This window comes from Caretta caretta, chromosome 1 (genome assembly GCF_965140235.1).
Source record: "Caretta caretta isolate rCarCar2 chromosome 1, rCarCar1.hap1, whole genome shotgun sequence".
Lineage (NCBI taxonomy): Eukaryota > Metazoa > Chordata > Testudines > Cheloniidae > Caretta > Caretta caretta.
This window is the reverse complement of record NC_134206.1, coordinates 267,736,606-267,751,811: the sequence shown is the minus strand read 5'-3', so window position 1 is coordinate 267,751,811 and position 15,206 is coordinate 267,736,606. Positions and strand designations below refer to the sequence as shown.

Below are 15,206 nucleotides of genomic sequence, written 5' to 3'. Positions count from 1 at the left end.
AAATAAGATGAAAATTAGAGAGATCACTATTAAAAATATTTTAAAACCATGTCTCTGTGCCTTTTTTTAAAAGTCCAGTTAAAGAAAACTCAAAAAACAAAATTAATAATATTTTCTTACATTATTCACATCCTGAATGTGAAAACAAGAAATGTAAGACCAAGACCTTACTATTAAAAAGAAAGGAAACTTTATGCTTAAATTTCTATTAATTAATTTCAGGCCACATTCTAATACTCTTTTTTATTAAAAAGAACCTTCCTCTAGGAATGATCCCACTGAAATCAAAGGGGCTACTTGTGGAGTAAGGTACTACTCAAAATGACTAAGAATATCAGAATCTGGCCCTCAGGAGTAAGTTGAGTTTTCTGATGGGTCTAGATCATTCTTGCAGGGGAAGAAAGCAGTAAAAGTGAAAAGATAAAGCTTTATTGCCAGAGAGTACTTTAGAATTTCACATAGGGAAATGTTTCTTTTTGGGGTGACAAGAGCCAGACTTAGGGTTGCTTCTACCAAAGTTGTGGAGAGTATCTACAGCAGGGGTATTTCTAAACAGAGTGCATCATACACAGGAGAGCTCTTAACTGTGGAAGGGGACGAGGGGGAAGGGAAGTATGAAACTCTGGTCCTGTGCAGAGTGTGTGAGTGCGTAACCTGAGGAGAAACCACCCAGGGACCACAGTAATGTTATGGTACAAGAAAGTCATGGTGTAAGAGTTCTCTGCCTGGAGAATAGGAGTGCAACATATAAAAGTGATCTTTACAGGAGGAGGGGGGGAATAAAGGGGAAGCTAGCTGCATGTGAGAGCAAGAGTAAACGGTGTTGGGCACTTAAAGGGGAAGTGCCAGCAAAGCCCTGTGGCACATAGAGCATGTTTCTATTTTGCTTCAGTGTGAAAGTTGTATCTTAACATTAAACAAATTTAAAAAGAGATAAGACAAACTCATTATAATGTATTATGGTCCATTAATAGCTCTCTACTTCCTACAAAACACTCATTACTGTGTATATTGCAAATATTAGAAAATCGGCTATTCTATTTATTGGAGTGTGGAGGCAAGCTCATTAGTTTCCCTGAGAAATAAAGCTTCTTAATGTCAATATCTTCCTTTATTTCCTTTCTCTCTAATGTATATTAGTATAAAATAAACTCTTATTAGTAGTATAAAATATATTATTAGAGAGATAATCTTTGGCTTAGGTTCTGCAGTCATAAAACAGAAATATTTACGTTTAGTCGTTTGAGATGGAGAAACTTCTGGGGATAAAATGCAAGACTGATGTTCTGGCACTAGGCATTCCTGTGCAGGTTCCTCCAAAATGGTTGCATTTCCTGTTTTTATGTACTCTGTAATTAAAAACACACACCACAAGTCTTAAATACATCTTTTTTCTAACCAAAAATAAGTCAACTTTTTTTCTCATGAAAAGGTATTTCTGTTTTTCAGTTTCCCATGCACAATTGACTGCTGTGCAGTGTTATTTATTTTAAATATTATAAAGCATCATAATGGCCAGCCAGTCACCTCATTTAATTTGCTGAAAATATTAAAATCTCGTTTTAGAATTAATCAATTCTGGCTTCTGCAATGATTTTTTTCTCTCTCTCTCTGTTTAAAATGCACATATCAAATGCTCTATTCTGTTATTATTGTTGAAAGACATTTTTCAATCTTTGTTTCTTAAACTGATATTTATTTTTATTAAAATTAGCTAATGAATGTAAAAAAATTATATTGCTTATTAATACTTTGGCGATCAAATATGCCATGTTACATGCACATGCACGCTCAACATCCTCCTAAACTTTATTTTAGCTGGCAGTCTAGAAAATGCAGTATTCTAAACGTTAACTTCTTGATTTGATCCATACCCTTTCCTCCTTCCAATCTCTCCTCAGGAATCAACTCTGCTTAAATGCTTATAAGAGATCAGCCAGTTTATTATAGCTAGAATGATGATCAGACGAAGCCTGATTTAATTTATTATAACAAATATGTAAATGTACATATTGTATATAGTTGATTGTCTTAATACATGTTTGCACACTGCCTAGCACAATGAGATACTGATCCTGAATGGGGCCTCTCTGTGCTATTGTAATACAAACATTAAATAAGAACAATACATAATAAGTTAACTTGTGCTACATGACTTCGTTTTTCTAAGTGATTCAGTTTAGACAAAGATAGTTTAGACTTAGTTTAGACAAAGATATTTTGACTCCTCACCCTTTTGGTTTCGTGTTATCTGCTTATGCAGACACTCTAATAACAAGAGGAGATAATTGTACGTATAGTAACATATGGGAGAGAACCACAAGAAGTTAACTCACTGGTATCTCACTTGTAGTGTGGGCAGTTATTCTATAAATCAATAACTGGCTTATTTCCTTGACAGTGAAATCTTCCCAAGCTGTTTAATATCCATGGTCAGCAACATATTAATTTAGCCTGGTTATGAAGTTTAGTAATAACAACAATAATAATAATGTAAATAATAAAACTCCACATTAAAAATAATCCTCTGTGGCAAAGACTGGGATAAGCAAGGAAACAATATATGCCAAGTAAAGCATCTTATCTTTCAGAATTCTTTGAAGAGTTTTACAACTGTATGTTTCCTGGGTGACATTTATAAACTCTCTTGACTAGCAATTTTCTCCTGGCTGGACTTTCATATGTTCCCCTTTTTTATAGAATGAGGGTGTGATGGGGTATACAAACCCCACAGTGAGCAACAAGGAGTTAAGGCACTGCTCTGGGCTCAGTCTGCCCTGCCCTACCACACCAGCAGAGATGCACGAACTGGAGAAGTTAGAAGGGAGCAGAAAAGCTCGCTTGTGGTCAGACCAGGGAAGAGAAAGGATATCTACCTTGCAGCTTGTGAGAAAAGAGCTGAGGGAAGACAGAAGCTCTCCCCTCAACAACTGCCTGAAGGTCTCTCTGATGGAAGAGATGACCTGCTTCTGTTATGCTCAGAGAGGGAGGCATTCCCCGCATCTACTAATCAAGTTTATTTGTGTCGGCTTCCTGTGTTTTGTTTATGGACTACCCCGGAAGGGGAGAGACTTGGAAATGATCTGGCCGTAGTGCCGAGGCATGAGAGGAAGCAGCCACCACCCCAAGAGGGAGAGAGCTACTATGCCATGCCCAGCTGTTCAAAGGTGCCAAGTGATGAGCTGTCCCCCTTCATAGCCTCCTGTTACAGATTGTGAACTTTGGACAATAGGATGTGGTAGGAAGTGGCACAGGGATAGCAGCTTTAAGGTGCTCCTGGGTGTCAGACCCATCTGTTGCCTTCACAGGGCCCTGGGCCAGAGCCTGATGGAGTGGAAGGGCCCAGGCTCACCTATCAAACCCTCCCTCTGCATATCAAAGGTTCTAAGGCCTGACCAAGTGAAGGCCATCACAATGGGAAACATAACAAGTGATAATACACTCTGAAATCCATCTTGATAGTCTCTTTGTAGAAATAATGGATCCCTTAGATCTGTCCACAATGGAGATAAATAGTCTAGGAGACTCCCAAAATGATTTGGTCCTATCTGAATAGAAGGCCAAAGCTCTTCTGGCATATAAGGTATGCAAAGAAGCTTCCTGTCCTGAGCTACGAGGTTTTCTGGGGGGAAATGGGTCTGGTTTAGATGAAATTCAGATGACTCCTTAGGTAGGAATTTAGGGTGTGGACATAGGGAAATCCTGTCCTTGAAGAATACCGTAAGGGAGGATCAGCTATCAACACCCTAATTTCTCTAACTCTAAGAGCTGAGGAATAGCTATTAACAAGGCAATATTCCCAGACAGGTTCAGTAAGGAACAGATTGCCATTGGTTCAAATGGAGGTCTTGTGAGACCTCTGAGAACTAGATTAAGATCTGATGAAGTGAGCTGTAGCTCACAAAAGCTTATGCCCAAATAAATTTGTTAGTCTCTAAGGTGCCACAAGTACTCCTTTACTTTTTGCGAATACAGACTAACACGGCTGCTACTCTGAAAACTGGAGTGGGAGTCTTCACTTAAGGGAAGAGGTTCTTCAGACCTCTAATGAACCTTACAGTTGTAGGTTGAGAAAATGCTGAAAACCCTTCAACTAGAGAATGAAAAACTGTTGTCACAGCCAAATGAATCTTGATTAAGCTACTTGATAAACCCGTTTTATTCAGTTGTATCAGATAATCCAGGATAAGTGAAAGTGAAGTGCAACTTGCTGATTTTCACACTAATAGTTATATCTTTTCCACTTCTGAAAGTAAATATTATGGGTAAATTTTTTTCTGCTGTTTAAAAATACCTGCTGTACGTCTTCAGAACAGGTAGATTCTATCCCTGCAAACCACTGAGGAGCCACACCTGGAAACAGAGAATTTATAGGTTGGGATGAAGTACTTGGCTGACGGCCTGGTAGAGGAGACAAGGGATGCACAGAAGATTGATCACCAGACAAGGAGACAGTTGAAACAAGTAAGGGTACCATGTCTGTCTTGGCCTTGTTGCGACTATTAGGATAACCCTGGCTTTATCCTGCCTGATCTTGTTCATCACATTTAAAATTAGAGGCAATGGGGGAAACATGTAATACAGACCCTTCAACCAAGATAGAAGGAAGGTATCCCCCAAGAAATGGGGGTCTCAATCCCCTCTTGAACAGAACAGATGGCACTTCCTGTTTGTGGCAGTGGCAAAGAGGTCCACTTGTTCAAAATATGTCATCTAGTATTCATGGATCCAATTCCCATTTGTAGTCCTGGGAGAAGTGCCAACTGAGAACACTGGCCAGGGAGTTTTGCACTCTGGGAAGGTATATTGCTGAAATGCGAATGTGATGGACTATGCACCAATTCCATATCTTTACTGCATTGACACACAGAGAGGTGGATCTTGCTCTGCCTTGCCTGTTAATATAAAACATGCAGGCTACATTGTCTGTCATGACTTCAATAAACTTTCCTCTAATGAGAAGCTGGAAATGAAGACAGGCACTCCTGACTGTCTTTCATTTCAATAGGTTGATGTGAAGGCTGGCCTCTTGAGATGACCAAGGATGCCTTTATGAAATGTATTTTCTGTACTGGGGTTAATATGGATTTCTCTATATTGAGCTGGAGTCCTAACCGTGGAAACAAAGAAAGGCCTTCTGGGTGGCTCATTCACTGCCTCAACCACCTGAGAATTAGGTGTGAGATGGGAGAACAGAAATTCATAGTCCTTGTTGGGGACATTATATTTTTTGCCAGATCTCTTCCAAATTGGTTGTACTGTTGCTGGGATCTGCCAAACCATGTTAGCAGGAACCAGAAGTTCCTCACGGATCAGACAGGTAACTCTGGTAGGTGTTACTGACTGGAGGATATCCAATAAAAAACAGTTGTTCTGTAACTGTTGTTCTTTGAGATGTGTTGCACATGTCCATTTCACCCTTGGTGTCTGTGTGCCCAGAGCATGGCAATTGGAAACTTTTTTTCTCTCAGTGGTACCTGTTAGGTAGCTTAAGTTCCCCACTGCATGCAGGTATAAAAGGCAGAGCTACCTCTAGCCCCTCTCAGTTCCTTTTTGCCATAACTACGATGTAGAACGGTACAGGTTGTGGAATGGACATGAGCCACATATTTCAAAGAACAACAGTTAAGGAACAGGTTAGTAACTGTTTTTAATTCTTTGAGTGACTGCACATGTGCATTCCTCTCTTGGTGACTAACAAGCCATAGAACAGGAGGTGGGATCAGAGTCTATTTCAATAAAGATTGGAGAACAGCTCATCCCACCCTAGATTCGTCTCTGAAGTCTTGAGTCACAACACAGTGGGAGGCAAATGTTAGGACTGAGGGTCAGATTGCTCACAGGAAACCACCTTGGGAGGAACTTCGGATGAGAAGGTAGGCAAACCTCATCCTTAAAGAAGATTGTATACAGAGGTCCTGACATTAATGGCTGCAGCTCCCCCATACTTCCAGCTAAGCTACCAGAAAAGCCACTTTCATTGGTAGAAGCGTCAGAGAGCAGGTATCCAACAGTTCAAATGGGGGACTCATAAGTCTTGACAATACTAAGTTTAGAACCCAAAGGGGAATGTGGTCTTGTACGTGAGGGCATAATTTGATTCAGCCCTTTAAAAATCTTATGGACATTGGAGAAAATAAAGCAATTGTCCACCTTAGGATGGAATGCTGAAATAGCAGCCGGATGTACCTTGATGGAACTAATCGCCAAATGCTGGTGTTTAAGGTATAACAAGTAATCCAGAATATGTTGAACTGAAGAACTGGATGTTAATACCCCATATTGATGAGCCCAGATGGAGAAATGCTCCGTTTAGCAAGGTAAGTCACTCTTGTAGAAGGCTTTCTACTATTTAGCAGGTTTCAGAGTAGCAGCTGTGTTAGTCTGTATCTGTAAAAAGAAAAGGAGTACTTGTGGCACCTTAGAGACTAACAAATGTAGGCAGCCTGCTCTCTAGTGTCTAGCCATGGAGCATCCATGCTGTTAACTGAAGGGATTGCAGGCTTGAGTGGAGAAGTCAACCATGATCCTGGGAGATTATGTCCAAGTCCAGTGGAAGTGGTTGGAGGTTTGACTGACAGCACCAGGAGAGTGGTGAACCAGTGCTGATGGGCCCCTGCTGGGGCTACAAGTCTGACTCTGGCCTGGTCCTGTCTTATTTTTGGCAGTACTCTCTGAATGAGTGGGATTGGTGGGAAAGCTTAGATGATCATGACTGACCACACCAGTAAAAAAGCATCTGTCATGGAACCTAGACTGTGGCCCCGTAGGGAGCAGAACTGCTGGCACTTTCTGTTGGACTTTGTCGCAAATAGGTCTACTTGGGGAAAAAAACCAGCTGGAAGATGTATCTGGCCACAACCAGGCGAAGAGAGCACTTGTGATAACTCATTAATGATCTGCTCAGGTAGTCTGCTAGGTCATTCTGTATAACTGGCAGGTAAGATGCTTCTAGAAATATTGAGTTGGCAATTGAGAGCTTCCAGAGTAGAGTCACTTCTTGACAGAATGGAGAAAAGCAGGCTCTCCCCTGCTTATCAAGGTAAAACATTTCCGCCACATTATCTGTGAGGACTAACAGGTTGCTTTCCCTGATCTGTGACAGAAATACCTGGCAAGCCAGTCTGACAGCTTTAGTTCTCTTACAATGATGTATAAAGCTAAGACCTCTGAGGACCATACAACCTGCATCTTTAGAGAACCGAGGTTGACTTCCCATCCCAGGGCTGAAGCATCGGCGACTAGCGTGAGAGTTGGTTGTGGGTGGGCAAATGGAATATCTACACATACTTTGGGTTGATGTGTCCACCAATCTAGGGAGGTGAGGACATGAGAGGCCACACATACCACAGAGTCAATTGATGGCAGCTTGGCAAGTAGGCTGATGCCAGCCAGTCCTGCAGAGTTTTAGTTTGGCGTACTGAACCATGTAAGTTCAAGAGGCCATATGACCCAGCATGCTGTTGTGACCAGGTAAGCCTTCAATCCAATGACAATTGAACAAATTGCATGGAACCTGGAGTCCGAAAGAAAGACCCTGGCTTAAGCTGAGTCCAGTACACCTCCTATACCTCTATTCTCTGGACTGGGGACAGAAGAGATTTCTCTGGGTTGATTAACAGTCCCAGAGCATTGAACGTTGACTGCATCACAGCAACACTGCTCTGCACTTGCCATTTTGACCAGACCTTGACAAGCCAGTCATCTAGGTAGGGCTAAACCTGCACTCCTGATCTTCAAAGGAATGCAGTTACTACTGCCATAACCTTTGTAAAAACCTTGGGAGCTGCTGACAGGCCAAAAGGTAGTACTGGTAATGATTTTGATTGGCCAGAAATCAGTGGTACTTCCTGTGAACTTAATTGGTTGCCACATGGAAGTAGGCATCTTTTAAGTCAAGGGCAGCATACCAGTCCCCAGGATCCAGGGAAGGGATAATAGAAGCTAGAGTGACCATGCAAACTTTATCTTTTTTAAGACTTTGTTGAGTTGACGCCAATCTAAAATTGGTCTTAGACCCCCCACTTTGCTTTTGGAATTAGGAAATATTGGGAATAAAACACCTTCCCGCTGAGGCCACGTGGAAAAAAATGGTTACTAACTTTTAGTGACTGTTCTTCTTTGAGATGTGTTGCACGTGTCCATTCCACTGTTGGTGTACATGCTGGAATTTTTTCCCTCGGTGGTACCCATAGATGCGGTTCAAGTGTCCTCTGCTGCCACATGCCACTGTCACTGGGATAAAGGGCCCAGCCGACCCCAAGCACCCTCATTTCCTTCTTTCTGGAAACTCTGACGTAGAGGGGTAGCAGGGCAGGTCATGGAATGGACATGCATAACACATTTCGAAGAACAACAGTTACAAAAGGTTAGTGACTGTTTTTTCTTCTTTAAGTGATCGTGGATGTGCATTCCACTCTTGATGACTCCCAATCAGTTAAATATGTGAAGGGATTGGAGTTCATATACACACAAATTGTAGTACAGCTTGACCAAATTTGGCAGCATCTCTTTAGTATTGGCCTAAAGGGAGGAGAAAGTGTGCACTGATGACCAGGTTGCTGCTTCACAGATGTCCAGGGGAGGGATCTGTGCTAGGAATGCCATTGAAGATGCTTGCGACCTTGAGAAGTGAGCACCCAGCTTTCTGGTAGTGAACAGCCTGCCAGTTCATAACAAGCACGGATACAAAAAGTTACCCAAGAGGGTAACTCTGTACTCTATGAGGAGATCTGAAAACCTTTCATTCTGTCTGCTACAGCCACAAATGGTTGGGTAGGCTGCCGAAATGGTTTGATAATGTCTATGTAGAATGCCAGTGTTCATCTAACATCCAATGTTTGTAGCCATTGCTCATCTCTATTTGACTGTGGTTTTGGATAAACACAGATAAGTATACTGATTGATTGTTATGAAAATTTGAAATTATCTTGGAGAGAAAACTCAGATGAGAGAATAAGTACACCTTATCTTTAAAGAAGACTGTGTACAGTAGTTTGGATGTGAAAGCATGCAGCTCAGAGACCCTTCTCGCCTAAGTGATAGCAATTAGGAAACCACCTCTATGAAAGGTGTAGTAAGGAGCACGTTACTAATGGCTCAAATAGTAGTCTCATAAGTTTAGATAAAACCAGTTCAATTCCCAAAAGGGAATGGGCTTCCTTAACTGAGGGTACAAACTTTCCAGGACTCTATTTGACTACAGAACAATTATCCACGTGAGGGTGGAAAGCTGATATTGCTACCACATGAAGCTTGATAGAGGAAATTGCTAAGTCGTGCTGTTTCAGGTGCAGCAGATAGTCAAGTATTTGTTGGATAGATAGTGAGATTCTGGTTTGACAAGCTCAGATTCACAACAGCTTCCATTTTTACAAGTAGGTGACTCTGGTGGAGGGCTTTCTGCTGCTCAGTGAGACCTGGCGAACTTTCTCCAATGAAGCCTATTCTTTGGAATTTAACCATGAAGCCTCCAGGCTGTTAAATGAACGGTTTGGGTGGAGCAGCCATCCATGCTCCTGAGAGATCAAATCTGGGTGCAATGGGAGTGAGATGGGAGTTGCAAATGAGAAGTCCAGTAGAGTGTAGAACCAGTGTTGGTGAGTTCTTAATATAACCCAGGCGTGTTCCCGCTTGACCTTTAGTAGCACTCTGTGTAGAAGTGGAATTGGGGGAAAAGCACAGTAAAGCTTTTCAGTCCAGAGTAGCAGGAAGGCATCTGTGATGGAGACTGCACTGTGGTCATGCAGGGAGCAGAATTGGTGGCATTTTCTGTTGTATTTATTCACAAATAGGTCTATCTGGGGAAAATGGATCTGCCTACATCTGGACCCAGAGACCACTTATCGTGACTGGAAAATGACACGCAGTTTGATAGCTTGTTCTGCACCACTGGAAGGTAAGAAGCCTCAAGGTTGACTGAATGGGCTATGCAAAATTCCCAAATGTGAATTGCTTCCTGACACAGGAGGAATGATTGAGCTCCTCCCTGCCCATTGAGGTAAAACATCGCTTTGATATCTGTAAGGACAAACAGGTTTCTCCCCCTGATATGAGGTAGGAAAGCCTGACAGGCAAGATTAATCACCCTGAGCTCTCTGATGTTGATATGAAGAGGGAGCTCTGTCAAGGATCAAAGACTCTGAGTTTGGAGGGGCTCCAGGTGAGCTCCCCACTCTAGAGCCAGCACATTTGAGACCAGAGTCATTGATGGTTGAGGGTGGAGGAAGGGAATGCCCACACAAACTTTGAGGGGATCCAACCACCAATTCAGCAAAATCAGAACCCACAAAAGTACCATGAGCACAGTGGTGAATACACTGAGGCCAGCAGTGTCTGAAGGAGTCTGAGGTGCAGTCTCGTGTATTGTACTACATATGTGCACAAGGTCATATGTCTTAGTAGTCTGTGATGAGGTGTACAAACCCCTACACTGGGCAACAAGGGGTTAAGCAACTGCTCTGAGCTCAGCCAGCCCTGTCCCCACCACACCTGTAGGAAATGCACCAACTAGAGGGGGAGTTAAAAGGGAGGGGACAAGCCCATTTGCTGGCAGACCAGGGAAGAGAGCAGACCTGCAACCTGCAACTCCAGCAGAGAGCAGCTGAGGAAAGGCAGAATTTCTTTCTAAGACAACTGCCCAAAGGTCCCACCCTGAGGGAAGGGAGGACCTACTACAGAAAAAGACTTAGAGGGAAGAATTCCCATGTCCCTCTCATATGAACTCCAGACTTTATTAATGCCCTTTATTTTTCTTGGACTACCCCCACGGGGGAAAGCCATAGGACTGATCTGGCCCAGGAGGGTGGGCCATACTGTGGGAGAAAGCAGTGCCATCCGAGAAAGAAGAGCTACCCATACTACACACAGCCACCGGAAGGTACGTAGGAGGACCTGGGGACCCCTACCAAACACCCTCCTTCCCCCCCCCTTCCCCGCCCACAGGTAATGGGCCACTAGGAGATGCTATCCTACCAACCCTGAGCAAGGACCATCACAGAGCCTCATACAGTTTCAGGCAGTTGTGACTAGATGAATCTAGAAGTCTGATATGAGAGATCAAATAGATTGCAATCTCAACTCTAGGAGGAGTGCTCTGGCCTGGATAGAGTCCCACACATAACTATGAATCCTATCCTTTGCACCAGGATAAGGTTAGACTTGTCTGCATTGATCAATGAGCCTAAAGCCTTGAAGGTTGATTGAATGAGTTGAACACTGGATATAACCTGAGCTTTGGACCAGCCCTTGACTAGACAGTCATCCATTTAAGGGTAGATCTGCACACCTAATCTCCTGAAAAACACTGCTACCATGGCTATACATTTTGTGAACACCCGAGTTGCTGCAGATAGGCTAAACGGAAGCACCGTGAACTGGTAATGTGAGTATGTCACTACGAATCTGAGGAACTTTCTATGTCCTTGGTATATCAACACATGAAAGTAGGTGTCTCTTAAATCGAGGGCAACATACCAGACTCCAGGATCCAGAGAGAGATTAATGGAGCCAGGGTGACCATGTAAAACTTATCTTTTTGAGATATTTGTTGAGCTGACACAGGTCTAAAATAGGTCTCAGACCTCCCTTAGCTTTCCAGATTAGGAAATAATGGGGGTAGAAACCCTTCTGTCTAAAATTCTGCAGAACCTCCTCTATGGCTCTCACCTGAAGGAGAGATTGAACCTCCTGGACCTGAGGTTCTTCATGAGACAGGTTCATGAACAGGGATGTGGAGGGAGGGTGGTAAGGAGGGACAGAAATAAAATGGTGGGTGTATCTACTTCTGCTGTGCTCAACACCCAACAGTCCGTGGTAACACGGGACCAACCACTGAAGAAACAGGAAAAGTGGTTTGCAAACAAAGGAAATATGGGGCCTGGCATCCTGGAAACTAATACAGCATCCTTGAGCAGCCCATCAGAACACCTGCTTAGAAACTGCTGCATGTCTAGGTGTGGTAGGCATCGATGCAGAGGTAGAAGGAGGAGGTAGTCTATAGCAATAACCTCAACTCTTCTTTCTCTTCAAGTTTTCATAAACAGCTGGAGCAGAATACCAGAGGGGTTGCTGAGGCCAGAAGTTCTTCCTGAAAGGACCTGGGGTGTACAATCAAGGGACTTTAGGCTTGCCCTCAAGCATTTTAACTATGGAGCTTAGCATTAGTCTGCTCCAAAAAAAGCGAGGATCGCTCAAAGGGCAGGTCTTGCACAGTCTGTTGGCCTCCTGCAGAGCCCAGAGGACTGCAATCAGGAGCTCCTATGCATGGCCATTGCCGAAGCCATGGACCTAGCAGCTGAGTCAGCAGCATCCAGAGCAGCTTGTAGCAAGGCCCTTACCATCAATTTTCCCTCGTCCACTAGCAAGGAGAACTCCTGCCTAGTCTCTTCTGGGAGCATGCCTTTACTACTGGTGTCAAGAATGGGTGCTGCCCAGTGGGTCGGTGCCACATGCCTTTCTGATGCCACTGAATAGGAGTGCCTGAAATACGATCTGGAGGGTGGGGAAAGCCCCACTGATTCCAGAAAGGCCACTGGACAGGTGGAGGTCCCCAGTAACTTCCTGGCCAACCACTCAATGGTAGTCAGGTGACAGGATCCATGGAAGAGTGGAAACCTCTAGCGGAGGGGTAGCAAGAGGAGCTCCAAGAAATGTAGGACCTAACCTCTGCCATTCCAGACAGTTCTGGTGATCAGTGCCGAGGCTGTACTGCCAGTGATAAGGTCAGGAGGACCTTAGCAGTCGCAAATGTCTATGGTGTGGTGGTATTGAGATAGTGTTGGTATGGCGCAGTGCCATGGATGTGGAAGGAACTCCTTCTCACTCCAGATTTGATGGAACCTGCCTAAGTGCTTGAGTTAATGGTGACATCTTCTGTGATACTGAAGCAGAGGAGTGCTTAGACTTAGACTGCACTCTATTCTTATCCCCATGCTTAGCAGACTTCAGTTCTGAGGATCTCCCCCTTTTGGCACTCAGCTTCTTATGCCTTTTCTTAGGCACTGGGGATGGTGAATGATGTCAGGACTCAGGCACAGTAGGAGGCACACTCCTTACCAATGCCAAGGTACTTGGTGCTGAGTCTGACCAACCTGGTTCAGATGGAGGTCTCAAGACCACCTCCACAAGGAGAAACTTTAGCCTGGCTTCATGATCTTTCTTCATGCAAGGCTTAAAGTCTCTGCAAATTTGGCTCCCAGTATGAGCTTCCCCAAGGCATTTCAAGCAGCTTGAGTGTGAGTCACTCATGGGCATAGCCTGATTGCAGGAAATGCAGGGTTTGAAGCCCAGTGACTGAGGCATTTCTCAGCACTGGAAATTGACTGAAAACCTCAGAGGGTATAAAAACTGGAGAATACATCCAACTTCTATTGTGCTCAAGGCCAACTGGTCTGAAGTACTCTCAGACCAAGCACTGTGGAAGTAGGACAGACGATTTGCAAAAGTGAGAGGTTTGGGTCTGAACGTATGAAAACTGGTTTGCCAATCCTGACTGACCCATCAAAATGGCTGCTTTGCAGTTCCCAGGTGTCTTCAGGGGCCCGGAGCCAGAGATGAAGCAGCAGGAGCGGGAGACCTCAACCTATTACCCTATGATCTCTTTTTTGATAGGTCCTGCTGAGAAGGAACATCAAAAAAATGGTGAGTCTGCTGTGGCCAATCGTATTTCCTGACTGGAACAGGAGTGTACAGACCTAAGGATTTCACGGTGGCTCTAGAGTTGTTAAGTTCATGGAGCTTGCTGTTCCTTCCATCCAAGAACAGAGAAGGACCCTCAAATGTCAAGACCTGAACAATACTCTGTACTTCATAGGGAAGACCAGAAGACTGCAGTCAGGATGATCTATATATGGCCGCTGCAGAAGCCATGATTTTACCTGCTGAGTCTGCATCGTCGAGCCCCACCTTCAGCAATGTTCTCCTGACTAGCCTGCCCTCACTAACAAGGGAAGAGAATGTCTAACATTCTCCAGAAGCAGCTCTCTTAACTTTTCCATGGAGCTGTATAAATTAAAATTGTACCACCTCAGCAAAGCCTGTTGGTTAGTGATAAACAACTGCTGTGTTGAATAAATCTTCCTGCCAAATAAATCCAGGTTTTTAGCATCCTTCTATTTCGGGCTGGTAGCCTGGTGCCCATGATGCTCTCTCTCATTAGCCGCCATCATGAGTAATGAGCCTGGTGGTGGGTGAGTACAGAGGTACTCAAAACCTTGGGAGGGCAAATAATATTTTCTTTCTGCTCTTTTCGAGGTGGGAGGCAATGAAGACGGAGACTGCCATACAGCCTTATAGGCTCTATCACCTCAATAATTGGCAGAGTTATCCTGGAGGTACCCACCAATGATAAAATGTCAATGTGATGTGACGTGACAAGGTGATGTGAAGATTCCCTGACCCCTTTGACCTGTACATCTAGGTCTGCAGCCACTCTCTTTTAGCAACTCCTGATAAACTTTAAAATAATCTGGAGGAAGTGAAGTTGTGCCAGATGAAAGGGCCTCACCTGGCGAGGACAAAGATGAAGCCAAGACTGGAGGAGGAGGTAGAATCTCCTCTACCAGCTGTTGCTCTCGCTCTGGAACCTCCTCCTGATGCTCCGTACCATGACTATCACTGGATTCTGGGGACAGAGTAGCTCAGTGAGTAGACTCAGCCCTTCTAGATGAAGCCAGTGAGTATGTAGGATGTGGGGAAGATCTGGATGTTCAGGGAAACCCCCAAGGGATCCAAAATGGCCATAAAGGGCAGGCCTCATTGCCCAGGCTCCATTCCCATAGGAGGTGCCACTGAAGGATCATGGTGGTAAATGGGAGGAGAGGATCTGTGCGGAGACTGGTGGGTCCTGCTTTGGGGTTGAATTATGTACAACCCCACCTTCAAGTCTGATGAGGAGGATTCCCTTTCATCTGACCATGGTGGAGCCAATTCAGTTGGTGCCAGGGGCCAGGAGATGGGTGGAGGGACGCCATCATTGCAGGCTTCCCTTTGGAAGGTACTGAGAGACTGCTTGTCCAAGAAGCAGGCAACTGTGGTACCAGAGGTGGAAGCACCTGGCACTGAGACAAAGCAGGTTTCTTGCTGCCGCAAAAGCCTCAGTGGTAATCAGCACTGAGATGGTCTCTTGTTGCGGTGCTGAAGAAGTTGATGGTACCTTTTTCAGCACTGGACTCGACTGTGTCCCTTGTGGCACTAAAGCCAACTGT

The 15,206-nt window shown here is 44.2% G+C and overlaps 1 protein-coding gene across 10 annotated transcripts in view; it reads right to left on the bottom strand.

Moving 5' to 3' along the window:
* The window catches only part of ANKS1B (ankyrin repeat and sterile alpha motif domain containing 1B), a 770,082-nt gene that overhangs the window by 605,207 nt on the left and 149,669 nt on the right, over positions 1 to 15,206 (bottom strand). For all 10 annotated transcript variants that reach the window (XM_048835480.2, XM_048835488.2, XM_048835486.2 and 7 more), the window contains one exon: positions 1,233 to 1,349. In XM_048835480.2, the coding sequence (XP_048691437.2) occupies positions 1,233 to 1,349 (117 nt within the window). The remainder of the gene's footprint in view (positions 1 to 1,232; positions 1,350 to 15,206) is intronic.